Source organism: Orcinus orca, chromosome 9, assembly GCF_937001465.1.
Source record: "Orcinus orca chromosome 9, mOrcOrc1.1, whole genome shotgun sequence".
Lineage (NCBI taxonomy): Eukaryota > Metazoa > Chordata > Mammalia > Artiodactyla > Delphinidae > Orcinus > Orcinus orca.
The window spans coordinates 28,942,495-28,959,778 of record NC_064567.1 but is presented as its reverse complement, the minus strand read 5'-3'; the positions used below and the strand labels follow the sequence as shown (position 1 = coordinate 28,959,778).

The 17,284-nt window shown below is 41.2% G+C and overlaps 1 protein-coding gene across 1 annotated transcript in view; it reads left to right on the top strand.

The window, feature by feature from the left end:
• CPED1 (cadherin like and PC-esterase domain containing 1) overlaps positions 1-17,284 on the top strand; it is a 297,515-nt gene that overhangs the window by 253,924 nt on the left and 26,307 nt on the right. Inside the window, exon 17 of the mRNA XM_033420398.2 lies at positions 3,860-3,996. Within this exon, the coding sequence (XP_033276289.1) occupies positions 3,860-3,996 (137 nt within the window). The remainder of the gene's footprint in view (positions 1-3,859; positions 3,997-17,284) is intronic.

Below are 17,284 nucleotides of genomic sequence, written 5' to 3'. Positions count from 1 at the left end.
TCTATTCACAAATCCCTCTTCACATCTTATCTGCTCCACGGAACCTGCCAGACAGCTCTGACCCCCATGGTGCTGTCTTTATTCTGATCTGCCGTGGCTTAGGGTGAAGTTGGGTGGGGACGGTAAAGTATATTCATCAGTTTCTAGTATAAAGGCACTGTGGCCGACGCGCTACGTATTTTTCTTAAAGAGAAGTAAATGTAATCATGAAAAGATTAAGTAATTTGTCCAAGGTAAACAGTGGTTCTCATATTGGAATCACTTGAAAAACATTAAAAAAAAGACTGATACCTGAGTTCCATATCCAGTGGTTCTGAGGTAATCAGTCTAGGGTATGACCTGGGCATTAGAATTTTAAAAACCTTTCCAGGTGACTTTAATGTACTGAGTTGAGGTCCACAGAGCTACCTAGAAGGAGAGCCCAGGTGTGTGTGTCTCCAAAGCCCAGGCTCTTTGAGTACCACACTGATATTTTTTCTTAAGTATGAATTACCTATTATTAAGCTTTTTACATGTGTAAATTGTACCCTTCTCACCTGATTATAATTTTTGAGGTTTCACATTATAATCAACAGCATGGACTCTGGAGCTGACTCTTCAGCTCTAGTCCTGAGTCTACCGCCTCCTAGCTGGAATATATTGGACAAGTAACTTAACCTTTCTGAGTCCCAGTTAAGTCATTAGCACAATGGGGGTGATAAGAGGGTGTCTCTGAGTTTAAATAAGTTAATATATTAAAGTGCTCAGAACATCCCTGACATCTGAGAGGTGCTATAACAATGTTAACTATTTCTTTCTTAGTTATTACCTTATTTTAACAACAAGAGTGCCTAATACGTAACAGGGTACCTACTTCAACACTGTATTGAATGAAAATCCTCCTAGATGGAGAGTGATATGTATGTAGAGAAATGGAAGGTCATTCACCAGACCTGAAATTGTGGAGATAGTATATTTAATGGGTAGACATTGAATAAGGCAGTTTTCTGGAATTCACATTAAGTTTAAAAATCAAAGCAAAGAAAAAATTGTATGGTAAGAGGAATAAACAAGTCCACATTACTTTTGGACTGTCCAGTAGCTCAGCTCTCTGCTCCTGTTGGCACAGTCCTCCATTAAAGCAATTCTGCTGTGTGTATTCATCTCTTCCTTGGAAGTCATACTCTTCTTGTCTCCTTTCCTTTCTATTTCCTTCTATTTCTCCCAGTTTCTCTCTCTTAATATACCCATGCTTTTTTTTTTTTTTTAATTGGGGTATAGTTGCTTTACAATGGTGTGTTAGTTTCTGCTGTACAACGAAGTGAATCAGCTATACGTGTACATATATATCCCCTCCCTCTTGGACCTCCCACACCCCCTCCATCCCACCCATCTAGGTCACCACAGAGCACCAAGCTGAGCTCCCTGTGCTATATAGCAGGTTCCCACTCGCTATCTATTTTACACATGGTAGTGTATTTATGTCCATCCCAATCTCCCAATTCATCCCACCCCCCCTTCCCCCCACCATGTCCACAGGTCCGTTCTCTAAGAAGTCTGCATCTCTATTCCTGCCCTGCCAATAGGTTCATCTGTACCATTTTTCTAGATTCCACATATATGCGTTAATATACGATATCTGTTTTTCTCTTTCTGACTTACTTCACTAGGTATGACAGACTCTAGGTCCATCCATGTCTCTATGAATGACCCAATTTCATTCCTTTTTATGGCTGTTCTGTGATCAACCAGTAAGAGCTATAAACTAGATCTCTCTCCATATTTTGTTATTTGTAACTATTTCCACACACACAAACCCTCACATACACAATTCTGACATCCCCAAGTCATGAAATTTAAAATGAAGCCTATTAATCCCCTGAAAGTAGAAATTCTTCCTGCTAAAATTAGTGTCACACCAGATGCTTTTGTTAGCAGAACCATAAATCAAATCCAGAGTGGATAAACTTGTTAAAAACTTTCCTTTCTAACTCAAAAACTATCGGGGAATATTTAGCTCCTCAATATATTTTTTAAAACAAAGGTTTTTCTTTTCTTTATTTATTTATTTGGCTGTGTTGGGTCTTCGTTGCTGCGTGTGGCAAGCAGGGGCTACTCTTCGTTGCGGTGCGCGGACTTCTCATTATGGTGGCTTCTCTTCTTGCGAAGCACGTGTTCAAGGCGCTCAGGCTTCAGTAGTTGTTGCATGTGGGCTCAGTAGTTGTGGCTGTGAGCTCTAGAGTGCAGGGTCAGTAGTTGTGGCACACAGGCTTCGTTGCTCTGCGGCATGTGGGATTTTCCTGGACCAGGGCTCGAACCCATGTCTCCTGCGTTGGCAGGTGGATTCTTAACCAGTGCGCCACCAGGGAAGTCCCATAGCTCCTCGATATTTTGAAGAGAAGCATGAAGCAGTAACATAGGCAAGACCTTTTGGGTGGAACAGATGATTGTTGAAGACATCAAGGTATTCTCCACAAAGGGCACAAATAACTGCTCCATGTTTAACATGCTGGTTCACACTCCGTTCCTGAAAAGATAAACAAGGAAAAAACAAAAATCAAAAGTCATTTCAGGGCTTCCCTGGTGGCGCAGTGGTTGAGAGTCCACCTGCCGATGCAGGGGACACGGGTTCGTGCCCCGGTCTGGGAAGATCCCACATGCCACGGAGCGGCTGGGCCCGTGAGCCATGGCCACTGAGCCTGCGTGTCCAGAGCCTGTGCTCCGCAGCGGGAGAGGCCACAACAGTGAGACAACAGTGAGAGGCCCGCGTACCGCAAAAAAAAAAGTCATTTCATGATATTTTTCTAATAAATTATTAATGTGTCCACTCACACTAAAAGCTGCAGTGTTTTGAATGCATGTTACTTTATCAGTAAAATAAGAAAGATCTTAAATGCAGCTTTTTGACAATATTCATTTATCTTATAAACATTTACTAAAGCTTGTGCCCTACTTTGTGCCTGAAATCAGCTGCTAACAAAGGTGAATATGATGTGGTAACTGTGCTGGGTCCTTTAAATACATTATCCCATTAAATCCTCATACCAATCATGTGAGAACAGTACACACCTCATCTAACAGATGAAAAAATTAAGGTGACAGAGCTAGAAGGAGGTGAAGAGATTCACAGCAAAAAGGCCACTGATCAAATTAAGGAGCAATCACTATTCTTCAAAACAATAAATTATCAGAATATTAAAGTAATTGTCTTATCGTATCTTGAATCTCTGGAGAGCAGAGAATGTAACTATTATTGGATTGGTAACCTAAGCATGTGTTAGGCTAGGAAATATGTGTGGCCAACCACCTCAGTATCAGTGGCTCCCTATATACTTTGGTCCTATTAAGTGCCTCGTGTACTGTTTGAAAATAAATAACAATTGAGTAGTACCCAATCACTTTAATGTTTTTTTAAGTATGTGTTTTTACGGAACAGAATTCATACTTGACTTCAGCATGAACTGTGTTATTTCAAAACATTACTACTTTAGGGTTTCCCTGGTGGCGCAGTGGTTGAGAGCCCCCCTACCGATGCAGGGGACACGGGTTCGTGCCCCGGTCTGGGAAGATCCCACATGCCATGGAGCGGCTGGGCCCGTGAGCCATGGCCGCTGAGCCTGTGCCTCCGGAGCCTGTGCTCCTTAGCGGGAGAGGCCACAACGGTGAGAGGCCCGCGTATCACCAAAAAAAAAAAAAAAAATTACTACTTGAGATTCTGTTTGGTCGGCAGGAGGCCATGCACTGCTCCACTGGGTTTATGTAAGAGTGGTCTGCTCTGTGATTTCTGTAATGGTGTGCCATTGCTGAATTCTAGACTTACTTGCAAACTGTAATTTCACCCATAGAAACTGAACCAAAGAAGCTTTGCTGTCTCTTCCAGGCCAGTGGATCGTGCCTTGCCTTAGCTGTTCAGACAACAGGACCTGTGACTGGAGAGAAATCACTTGGCAGCCTCACAACTGTCACTATGGTGTCCTAACTAAGCCTCAGCTCCAGCAGTGCCTGGGAGGAAGGAAGGTAGGCTCTGGATCAGTGGGGGAGACCTTTCATTTACACCACCCACAGCACCAAAACTGTACTTACTAGACCAATTCCTTCTCCCTCACGCTGCAGAGGACAGCTAACTGAATGCAGTTCGGCTTTTTGAATGAATGCATTATCATAGAAGAGCCTGAACAATTTTTGTTCACAATGCTCAGTTATTTCCAAATAAGTCTCCTTGACAGATTGAGGCTCTAAAAATCATGTCCTGTGCTGACCCAGTTCCATGCTGGGCCAGGGTTTTCTCAGCCCACATGGGTAAGAGCTGGCCATGTCAACTGACAGTTGGCGATTCAGAGCATCTGGCCTTGTCAACTGTAGCTCTCGCAAGGCACTGCAGTTAAAACAGCCATCTGTGGCTCGCACAGGCGGTAGAATGTTCCTGCATGTAAGACTTCTGCTCCAGCTTACCCCGTGCATAGCATGGTTTTTACACACTAACCTTCCTGATCTTCTCTCACGTTCCCGGGCAGGTCTCGCATGGACCTCACTAGGTTGCTTTTCCTTTAGTGTGGCTTCTAAGCTGATCTCTTGGACATGCGGTGTCTCCTTGCTAGGCGTGCTCTGACTAGGTAGATCCTGGCAGAGCTCTCGGACGTGCGAACTGGGCACATAGACTGAGATGCTTGACTAACATGAAGTAAGTAATCCTTCTGCAGACTTTCAAAGTACCTTTTATTAGATGGACATTTCCTTACAAACGGTTTGCAAGCTCTCAAGCACGGGCAAGACTGATTTCAAAACCTGATTGTTTTAAGAAGCTCTATGATTCATAAAGTGCAGTGGAGTAAATATATGTCCGTTTTTCAGATTAGGCCTATGTTCAGATTTTCTACCAGCAAATGGTTTAAAGAAAAATGACAGGTGGGAGAAGCAAGGCAGGGGAATGGACCTCTTCTTCATGGAGATTCTAATATAAATGCCCCAAAGTTCGTGACTGAGAGGATATCTAAAGATAAAGCAGCAGTATTAGTTAGTTTCAAAAAAGGGAAGGGAAGAAAAGAAATGTCAGAAACTTCTGTTGCTGTATTATTAAGTGAGCATTGATTCTGTGCAAAGAACCGTGCTACTGACTTGTTCACACCTTAAATGCTATCAGACTTTGAGCTTTAGGAGGGCAGCCAGTGTGTTTGATTCGCTACCATAATCTTGCTTGGCACAGCATTCGTAACATAATAGTCACTTAATAAATATTTGTTGAGTAAATGAATAAGTTAAAATTTTATTTATTCCTATTCACAAGTCTGTAAGGTAGATATTTTTAGATCCGTTTTCTACTTAAGAATGTTAAAGTTCAGAGAGATTGAGTAATTCACCTGTGATCCCACATGTATGTAAGTGGCCACTACTCAGGCAGTTTGAACCACCAATTTGGGCAACCCAACCTCCATATCCTAGAAATGTAGGACTGGAAACAATGAAAATAGTCCTTGTCATAAGTCAGACTTCTCCAAACTCTTTCAGAATCTCGTTCTGACCTCAGGAAGATTCCGAGATGTCATCGTCTATTAACCTGAAAGTCAGTAGATGTTCAAGTTCATCACTAAAGTCCATGGCTTTGGACAGGACACATTGTTTCTCAGGCTTATTTTCTTCATCTGTAAAAGAAGAATAAGTCTATATGATCTAATCCCATGCTGTAGATTAATCAACTTTGTAGAAAGCTAAATGCCTTCTCTGTCAGTCTTAAAATACCATAGCCTGAGTGACTTAAACAGATATTTATTTCTCAACAGTTCTGGAGGCTGAGAAGTCCAAGATCAGGGTGCCAGCACAGTTGGGTTCTGGTGAGAGGCCGCTTCCTGGCTTCTCTTGGCTGCCTTTTTGCTGTGTCCTCATAAGGTAGAGAGACAGAGACAGACAGACCGCTAATGTCTTCCTCTTCTTATAAAGACACTAATGCCATTATGGGGCCAACACCCTCATGACCTCATCTAGACCTGATTACCTTCTAAAGCTCCACCTCCCAATACCATCACATGGTGGGCGGGTGTGGAGGGGGGAAATTAGGGTTTCAACATGTGAATTTCCGGAGGACACAAACACGAAGTCCACAATACCGTCTTTGTTCATTTCAATTATTCGCAACTCTACAAAGTAATGATAAGAAAAAGGGAAGATCTCTTCTTCCTACGCGTTAGAGAGAGATGATGTTACAGAGTCTGAAAATAAAGGCCTGTGTTCAGATCAGGCGATCCCCGCAGAGACCAACCAGCTGGCTGCTAGGAAGTGAGGGCTTGTCTTAGGGATTCTTTGGGTCCAGAAGCGTCCTTCAGAATCGCAAGCTCAGAAACTCAAATTTGCCAGTATACTGGCAGTGGTCCTACAGAGTCTGCTGCGTTTACCAGGATGCCAGTTTACTTTATACCCAGCAGGGAAGCACTGTACATTTTTAGCAGAGCAGCGGCACAACCAGAATTAGAAAAACCATCCTGCAATAGTATGGAGACTGCCTACGGCAGGAAGAAATGGGCATGGTGCTGGGGGGGCAGAGACTGTTTAATGGAAAAATTCTATCGCGCCACACTGAGGAAGCCACGAAAGTCAAGAATACGTATAGAATAATCTCATCAATGCAAAACCTAATGCAGACACGCTTACACACACGGAATATTTCTGGAAGTAACAAGCCCTTAAGAATGATTACATAAGTTGGACTTCCCCGGTGGCACAGTGGTTAAGAATCCGCCTGCCAATGCAGGGGATGCGGGTTCAATCCCTGGTCCGGGAAGATCCCACATGCCACGGAGCAACTAAGCCCGTGCGCCGCAACTGCTGAGCCTGCACGCCAGAGCCCACGAGCCACAACTACTGAGCCCGTGTGCCTAGAGCCCGTGCTCCGCAACAAGAGAAGCCACCACAGTGAGAAGCCCGTGCACCACAACTAGAGAAAGCCTAAGGGCAGCAATGAAGACCCAACACAGCCAAAATTAATTAATTAATTAATTAATTATTTTGAAAAAGATTGATTACGTAAGTGGAGGGGAGTAGGGGAGGAGTGGGATGGTGACAGGATTGGCCATATATTCTGCCAGGCCCAGGGCAAAACGGAAGTGCAGGACCCTGTGTTCAATAATTATTAAGAATTTTGAGAAGGCAAAAGCAGAGCAATAAACCAAGCACAGGATCCTTTTACACACAGACCCTGTGTGAATGCCAAGAACGTATGGCTGTGAAGCCAATTCAGGTAGTAAATTATGGTTGGCAAAGTGTGACGAAGTCTTTTTAAATACAGGTTTCCCCCACTATCCAAAAGTAGAGCGCTCCTAGGAAGCCTTTCGTAAATCGAAATGGAGGACAGTGAAGAGTATCCCCGATTTTCAGAAAGTTCAATTGACAACCATTTGCTTTTCTGAAAGACCTATATTAGTACCTATTTTTGCTAACCAAAAGAAATCCGAAGAGGATTTTCACTTTTAGGAAAAATGCCTGTCTTAAATGTAGGTCTTTCAGAAAAACGAAGTGGCATAAATTGAACTTTCGGAAAGCAGGGGATACGTGTATGTGTGTTACCTTTATGTTTACAATGTGTGAGCACCTTTTTAAAGCCAAAAATCTATATTTTGAAAAGTTGTATAAATCAGAACTTGGGCAGAGGCCGTGGAAATGCAAAGAAGGGAAAAACTGAGAAAGACATTTTACATTCTGAATCACAGGACTTGGTAATGTGCAGACAGGTTTATACCCTCATGTACCACACAGCACAGAGATAATTGTGTAAACATTCACGATTACAACTATGAAATCGCACTTATTTTAAGAAAGCTTCACTTATGAATAGGAGTTGGTTAGCAGAAGGTTTTCCCTATACATCTATTTCTCATTCTCCTGGAGAAAAATATAAACATACAAAGTGATGGTGAAACTCTTATATTTCATTACTGAAGCAAGGGAGTTCTCATCCTACCCAGAACTTTTTATAATCACCATTCTATTTCAAAGACGAATACATGTTAAAGCATATCAGTTACAAAAATTGAGAAACAAGTAACACAAATATTTTGTTTTATAAACACCTGACTCTTTTGGGGGGTGAGGTGCAGGTAGGGGACTCTTTTTGCCATGTCAAACATTCAAGAAAAGAGGCATATTATTTGGGTGATATCATCCAGAAATTCACTTCACAAATGCTAAAGGACAGCAGTTTCAGACTGGCACTCAGGAATGAAGTGACTCTTTTATTCATGGAAGGAATCAGAGTAACTCTGCTGCCCCACATCAGAAACCTTGCAATCTCAGTTATCCCTAACATGTTCTCACAGAGTCAAATCCAGCTGACCACTTAACACAATTAAGCCCAGAACACTTTTTCAACCTTTGGGATGTCACCTTGTTATTCATTCATCTAGTTCTGTTGAGCTAAGAATCTGTTCTACGTGTGCACACCACGATCCTCCAAGGTGCCAAATGTCTAGTGGAAGAAGACAAATGAGAGAAGTGATCGTTACAAAATCGCGTGATCATTGCAAAGGTTGGGAGAAGCCCAGAGGCTGGCACCTGACCTGGACTGGGAAGGTCTGGAAAAGTTGCCAAAAGAGAAAGTACCTGAGCAGAGTGGTGTTGGTAGTTATAGGCAATCTACCAATCACATGACTTTGAAATAGTTTAATTGAACGAGAAAAAAATAAAGATCTTCATTTTTTCTCAGAAGAACCTATGGTGAGAGTTGTATCACTCAAGCTTAGTGCCTTTTTTGAATTTTCTCTTACTGGAGGGAATGGAGAATGGAGGGAACAGACAATGGGCAGGAACCTAGCAGGCAAGGAGTGCACTGGAGGTGATGCTGAGTTACTCGTTTTCTGTGTGGTCCAGTTTATGCCTCTTGGATTGTGTAAAAGTGGGGACATACCTAGACATGGAATTTCTAATGGTATAAGTACCCTTACTCATCTGAAAACTTTCAATTAATATGGAAAACTCAGACTTTTTACCGTGAGAAGCCAAAAATATCACTGTTCCCGTGTACAGTAGTGCAGATATGTTGTGCTACAAAAAAAACAGAAGTTTATTTTAAATCCTAATCAAGGCAACCTTTAAGGGAATACATTAAACTGAGTTATCTTTCTCAAAAGAATCCAATTAAAAGGCAACAGAATTTACTGGGTCCGTGAGAAGTATTGGAAAGTTAGGCCTTCAGATGGTGTTCTGCTTTCTTTAGAATCTCCAGTAGTCATTTCTCTCAGTTGAATTTCCTTGTGTTGTTATTATGATCTTCTACATCTTTTTACCACTGCTTTCCAGTGATGAATGGAAGGCTGTACTTGGAAATGGAGGCCCACCGGTGGGGAAGAAACAAAACACAGATCAGTTGGGATTTAAAAAGGCGTTCAATTTTCCTGTAACTTTGACCAGGAATGTCACTGCACTCAGTGGTGTGTAAGCAGGACCAAACTTTTTATACCTCAGTCATTTGCCTTTACTTCAGTGAACAGGCTGATCTCTGCAGAAAGATGGCACAGGGTTTCTCCTCAGAGCATCTGTATCACTTTCTATGGCATACTTGTTCGTGTCTGGAGGGCAGGTAAATACGAGACCCCTCTTACTCTAAATCTATCCAAATATGAGTTATTTCATTTGTAAGCTCTTGCAGATATGTATAGGTTTTGTGATGTGCCGTCGTGTTGAATCAAAGCAAAATTCATTGAAAAAGAACAAACTGTGTGTTCAGTTATACTCTTGACATATGTCTCTAAATAGATACACACCTCTTACTTAATAAACTTTGGTTGGAACATTTAGAAAAATTTATCAGAGCATAACTTTGTAATCACAGTGCAAAATACATAGGAAATAGTTTAGAAGTAGGGTAATGAAATTTACAACTGAAAGAACTTAGGAGGTTGACCAAAACTGAATGAAACGAGCTTTTATTTTGTTTGTCAGAAACATAGTTCAACTGACAAACTCAGTATTTTATTACTCAGTAATAAAATATCTGAGAGAAGAGTGCAATTAAGAAAGGAAAATATAAAAAGGCAATATTTACTGAAAGTATTTAAACTCAGCTGTTAAAACAGGAAATGTAACTTGCAGTTTTAAGCTATGTTTGCAAGTTAAGTACTGTCTTGGATTTAAAGGTGTTTACATATTTGAAGTACGCCCAATTTAAAATAATATGTTCTGACTAATACGTGAATTCCATTATGGTTACACAATTCATTGTTGCTTGTCAGTTTCAATAAAAAAGGGTGAACAGAAGAAAAGGAGTGTACCTGACTCTCACCAGGGAAGGATGGCTTACACATAATGCCCACAGTCCAGAGAGAAGAGCAAAATAGATACATACTTTTCTTCCAAGCAGTTAGAAGATCTGTGTCTAGGTGATATTGTTCAGTTGTTTGTTTTTCTTTTCTGCCAAATTTCATGTGTTTTAGAGTGACTTGCCTACATGTCAGTTTTCATCTGTTCTTGACTCCAAAGAGCAATTTGTTTGGTCCTCTATAGCCAATTTAATCAAATGCATCATTGAAAAAACATTCGTTGCAATCATATTACATTTCACAGAGAGACGCTTTGATGAGCTAGATTTTCATCATGCCCTAAATATCACTAGCCATCTGATCAGTCTCAGCTTCATATTAGAGCTGAATCACCCTATACCTCACTTAGAATGGGAAGTTATTTTATGAGAGCAGTGGTGCTCCATCATGGGGCTCATTGGAATCACTGTGGAGCTTTCTAAACGTATGGGCTATGCTTGGCCCTGGACTAGATGTAATGAATAGGACTCCTCCTCACTTTCGTTTCCTTTATTTACCAAGATGAGAGCTCTCCACTAAGCAGGCATTGCCTAGATTAATGGACAAGAAGCTCCTGTGTAACTTCCCCTCTTGGAAGCTTCCAGTGGGTTCCTATTTGCTGGCTGAGACCTGTGTTGGCATCTCCATGTACTTTGTTGTTCTGAAGAACATCTCCATGTACTTTGTTGTTCTGAAGAACATCTCCCCATCTCTGTGAATATTGAAGATAGAACCTATGCAAGAGGAAAGAAAGGAAGATAGAAAATTATTTTAAATCAAGATGGGTTTTTTTCCCCTGTCTATTGCTTCTACATATACCCAGTTCTTTCCTAGCTTCAACAGATCAGAAGAATCTGAGAAGCTAACAAACTACCTTTATATTGACTCAACACAGACAGCCCCCATTGCTTCTCTTCATTTCTTTATAACTTGCTTTGCTAACTATGTCCTTGTTACTTTTGGTGACTTTGGAGACAGGAGGTAATAGAGTAAAATATTTACATGTTAAGTATCGTCATCATTAGTTCCCTTTATTCATGATGAGATAAAGTGGGATGAAAATTGTTTTATCGTATATTTCAATCATAAATTCCCAGGGCTTCCCTGGTGGCGCAGTGGTTGAGAGTTCTCCTGCCAATGCAGGGGACATGGGTTCATGCCCCGGTCTGGGAGGATCCCAGGCGCCGCGGAGCAGCTGGGCCCGTGAGCCATGGCCGCTGGGCCTGTGCGTCCGGAGCCTGTGCTCTGCAACGCGAGAGGCCACAGCAGTGAGAGGCCCGCGTACCGCAAAAAAAAAAAAAAAAATCCCGAAGTTTTTGTTGTATTTTCACTAATAAATGATATTTCTTGCTCTTATTTGTCCCAAGCAATCAATATCTCTAAGAACAGAAGTGCTCTTATGCATTATGTAGATTATAAATTTAGGCTTTCATATGCTTCACACTTTTACTAATTCACAGGTAGAAAATCTGAATTTAGGTGTTTTTATTTCCCCAGAAAGACTTAGCATGTAGGAGAATGTGGTAAAGACTAGGGAAGTGTTCATCAAACTCATTTCTTCTTCTTTCTGGCACAAAGCTTGACTACATTTCTCAGTCTCCCTTGAGATCAGGTGCATGACCACATGACTGAGTTCCAACCAATGGGATGTGAGCAGCAGCGATGTGCCCAGCTCCCAGGGTGGGCCCATAGGAAACCTGGCAGCTCTTTACTCCTTCCCCCAGCTGGATATCAATGCCCAGTGAGGTCTCGGAATCCGTATTTGAGGAAGGCACAGTCTAACCATCCTGGGACCCTGAATGACCTCCCGGCCCCAACCCGCCCCCTTACCCCTGCCTGGAACCACCTGGACTGTTTTCCTGAAGGAGAAGTAAACATCCATTGTATTTAGGCCATTATACATTTGGGGGCTCTGTTTGTTAATAGCACTTAGCCTGTGTCACCTAATACAGGGACTAGATAATGTTGAGAAATTAGAAATGAAAACAAAGACAGTTTCATGGTTTTTAAGAAGACTATTTTAAAGTAAGCCCAAGCTTTAATAGAGCCTAAGAACAGGATGTGCTTCTAGGTCCTGTGGTCCATGATGGTATGAAAATAGTAGAAAAAACACCAGACCGTATATACTTTTCAGTGACACCTTGCATGCCAAGTTTTGGGAATAGAACAGATGCAGAACTCTTCTGAACACATCTTTGTCTCCCGCTGATGAGCTGAGATCCAGCCTCTAGTGACACATCGAGACACAGGTGTTTCTGCTCCTCTCCAGAGCCCACCTCGGTGGAGGCAGCCTCCCTTCATAGCACAGGACCAGAAGAGAGACGCTACATAGCAAAAAGCCATTCAATCTGTAGAATGAAGCTGCTACTGGAATTCAAAATACGATTAGTGTTATTCCTGTGAGAGGTTTATTGAACCAATGTTTGATCTTGATTCTCTTAGGCCATTGTTCTACAGTAATCAAGACAGTATTGTACTGGCACAAATACAGAAATATAGATCCATGGTACAGGATAGAAAGCCCAGAGATAAACCCACGCACACATGGTCACCTGATTTATAACAAAGGAGGCAAGGACATACAATGGAGAAAAGACAGCCTCTTTAATAAGTGGTGCTGGGAAAACTGGACAGCTACATGTAAAAGAACGAAATTAGAACACTTCCTAACACCATACACAAAAATAAACTCAAAATACATGAAAGACCTAAATGTAAGACAGGACACTATAAAGCTCTTAGATGAAAACAGGAAAAACACACCTTGACATAAACCACAGCAAGATCTTTTTTGACCCGCCTCCTAGGGTAATGAAAATAAAAACAAAGATGAGCAAATAAGACCTAATGAAACTTAAAAGCTTTTGCACAGCAAAGGAAACCATAAACAAGACGAAAAGACAGCCCTCAGAATGGGAGAAAATATCTGCAAACAAAGCAACTGACAAAAGATTAATCTCCAAAATATACAAACAACTAATGGAGCTCAATATCAAAAAAACAAACAACCCAATTAAAAAATGGGTGGAAGATCTAAACAGACATTTCACCAAAGAAAGCATACAGATGGCCAAGAGGCACATGAAAAGATATCACTAATTATTAGAGAAATGAAAATCAAAACTACAATGAGGTATCACCTCACACCAGTCAGAATGGCCATCGTCAAAAAATCTACAAGCAATAAATGCTGGAGAGGGTGTAGAGAAAAGGGAACCCTTTTGCACTGTTGGTGGGAATATAAATTGATACAGCCACTATGGAGAACAGTATGGAGGTTCCTTAAACTAAAAATGGAACTACCATATGACCCAGCAATCCCACTACTGGGCATATACCCTGAGAAAACCATAATTCAAAAGGACATGTACCCCAATGTTCATTGCAACACTATTTACAATAGCCAGGAAGTGGAAACAGCCTAAATGTCCAACGACAGATGAATGGATAAAGCAGATGTGGTACATATATACAATGGAATATTACTCAGCCATAAAGAGAAACGAAATTGGGTCACTTGTAGAGATGTGGATGGACCTAGAGACTGTCATACAGAGTAAAGTAGGAGAAAAACAAATATTGTATATTAACACATATATGTGGAATCTAGAAAAATGGTGCAGATGAACCTATTTGCAGGGCAGGAATAGAGACATAGATGTAGAGAACGGACCTGTGGACACAGGGTTGGGGGTGGTTGGGGGGGTGGGGCAAATTGGGAGGTGAGGATTGACATATGTACACTACCATGCGTAAAACAGATAGCTAGTCGGAAGCAGCCGCATAGCACAGGAAGCTCAGCTCGGCTCTGTGACGACCTAGATGGGTGGGATGGGAGGGTGGTGAGAGAGAGGTCCGATAGGGAGGGGATATACATATACATATAGCTGATTCACTTCATTGTACAGCAGAAACTAACACAACATTGTAAAGCAATTAGAGGCCAATAAAAACAAAAAACACTGGAATTTCAAAATTTAAAAAAAGTAGAAATAAAGTTTATTTAAGCTGATTATTTTTACGTGAATTTTCAAAATGCTTTTAAACAAATGGATTTACTGTTATTGTTGCCACTGTTGCTGCTTTTGTTTTTTTAATTAATCTAAAAAGCCAATATCTGTTCATTTAGAAAATACAAATGAGCGAAAAGAATAAACTGTCATAATATCATCACTTCAGAATAACCCGGGTCAGGCTTCCCTGTGGCGCAGTGGTTAAGAATCTGACTGCCAATGGAGGGAACACGGGTTCGAGCCCTGGTCTGGGAAGATCCCATATGCCACAGAGCAACTAAGCCCGTGTGCCACGGCTACTGAGCCTGCGCTCTAGAGCTCACGAGGCACAACTACTGAAGCCCACGTGCCACAACTACTGAAGCCCACACACCTAGAGCCCGTGCTCCTCAACAAGAGAAACCACTGCAATGAGAAACCTGCGCACCGCAATGAAGAGTAGCCCCTACTCGCTGCAACTAGAGAAAGCCCGCCCGCAGCAACGAAGACCCAACGCAGCCAAAATTAAATAAATTAAATAATTTTTTTTTAAATCAGGGTTTTTTCTATGCATCCATATGCTTTACTTTTACAAAAATGCAACAATTATTTATATTCTGATTATAATCATCTTTTTATGAACGTTAACTAAAATGTTCCCATCACAATATATCCATATTACAATATCATTGTTAAAAGATTAAAAGAATTCAAGTGTACGATCATAACTTACTATAATCAATCTGATAGACATTTATGTTGCTTCCAGTTTATTTTGCTTTTAAATGTATTTTCATGGGAATCCATGAAATTTCCTAGAAGTAGAAAACTGCTGATTTATATACACAGCATCAAAGTTTCCAGTTATCCATTTAACAAATGAGGACTGACTTTTACACCAGACAGTATTCTGGACACTTGGAATTCAACAGTTTAAAAAAAAAAAGAAAGAAAGAAAACATCTCTCCCTTGTGGTTCTTACATAGTAGTATATGAGAGGGTTCATCTCCCTGAACTCATGATATCATTGGACCTTTAAAAATCTTTTTAAATCTTTATTAAAATAGTTATTTTAATGTTTTACTGCTAATATTGATTATTTTTATAATTGCTTACTGGTTACTTGGTTTTTTTTTCTTTGATTGCATCTGCTAGCCAACACCTGCACATACTAGTATAGGGCAATAATCTTCACAGGAAAGAAGAATTATTTACAAAATGTGTGGCTAGTTGTAAATATTTGTTATGGTAATTTAGACCTTTTAAAGTAGAAGTAGACCTTGAAAACAAATAATCTGCAAATTTCCTTTTAAAAATTCACCAAGTCAAATGATCTAAAAGATATAAAGACTGAATGTGAATCATGTGGCTGAAGAGAACCACTTCTCTTCTGGGTATTATTTTTTAATTGCGTGCACTTAAAAAAGCTGATATCTTGAAGTTAGAAATCTTTTAGTTAGGAATACCGATTAACCTCTTCCAAAAACTGCTTTACCTACAGAACCAGCAATTTAAAATTCACAAGTGCATTTTCACTTCAGTTATAATTTATCATTTCTGTCTTTCATGAATAGAAAGGCACTGGGCTAAAATAATTCTCCAGGACCTAGTCTTCCCAGAGCTGTGTCTGCTGGGCTTGAAAAATGCTATCTAGATATTTGCAGTTTAGAAGAACCTGTTTTGCAGATGGTGGTGGTGACACTTCCTTCTCCCATCCCTGTAGCTCTTGTTAGTCACTGATCAGCAGTGGAGACAGACATGAGAAACCTTTCAGAGATCCGTGGTTTGCTCAGGGTGGCGATCTCTCTCCCGGCTCTTGATTCAGAGTCTCAGTTTCACCAGCAACCCTACTAGCCCTGCTGAGAGTCTGTAACAGGGTGGATAGGACAGGAGAGAGGCTGCTGTGATTTAGACGCTTCCTATCTTTACTGACATTTTCTCTGAAATAGCTAACAAATTTTAAAGCGCCTAGCAGTGCACTGCAGGACACACTAGAAGCATTCCAAAACACTTCTTGCTTTCCTGTGCTTTAATGCTGGTTCCCATTTGTTGTGTGCTGTGTGCCAGGAATAAGATAAGTATTTAAAAGCTCATTAAAGTCCTTTACAGTGGTGCTGTTATTTTCCCCAATACACACATAAGGAAATGAACCCATGAAGAGGTCACATAATTTGTCTAAGATCATCTGGTTAATAAATAACAGTACCTAAGAATTCTGAAACACAACTTCTTTTTGCCCCTGTCATGCACTGGTGGGCTGCATCTTCGTATAACCCCACAGAAAAAAATGGAAATCTAGAAATTTTTTTTTCTCTCAGTAACAGGCAGCTCGTTGGATTTTCTTCAACCTCTGTAGTTCTCTCTGTAGCCCACAATACAGACACCCAGTGATCTTACCGCTGCCCAGAGAGACACTAGGAGGGATAGCGTCTTGATACTGAAATGAAAAGACCCCATAAGAAAAATCTGTAGTGGAAATTTAGCTTAACAACCGGATTTCCAAGGTCCTTTACTGGTATTAAAAGCTGAATTGTGTTTCTACCCAACCAAATTCATATGTTGAAGTCCTAATTCCCAGTCCTAATAACCTCAGAATGTGGCTGTTTTGGAGATAGAACCTTTAAAGAGATGATTAAGTTAAAACAAGGCCAGGCTTCCCTGGTGGCGCAGTGGTTGAGAGTCCGCCTGCCGATGCAGGGGACACGGGTTCGTACCCTGGTCCGGGAGGATCCCACATGCCGCAGAGCGGCTGGGCCCGTGAGCCATGGCCGCTGAGCCTGTGGGTCTGGAGCCTGCGCTCCGCAACGGGAGAGGCCACAACAGTGAGAGGCCCGTGTACCGCAAAAAAAAAAAAAAAACAAGGCCATTAGGGTGGGCCCTAATCCAATATGACAGGTGTCCTTATAAGTAGAGGAGATTAAGACACAGACATACAGAGAAGATGGCCATCTACAAGTCAAGCAGAGATGCCCTCAGAAGAAACCAACCATGCAAATACGTTGATCTTGGACTTCTAGCCAAGAATCATGAGAA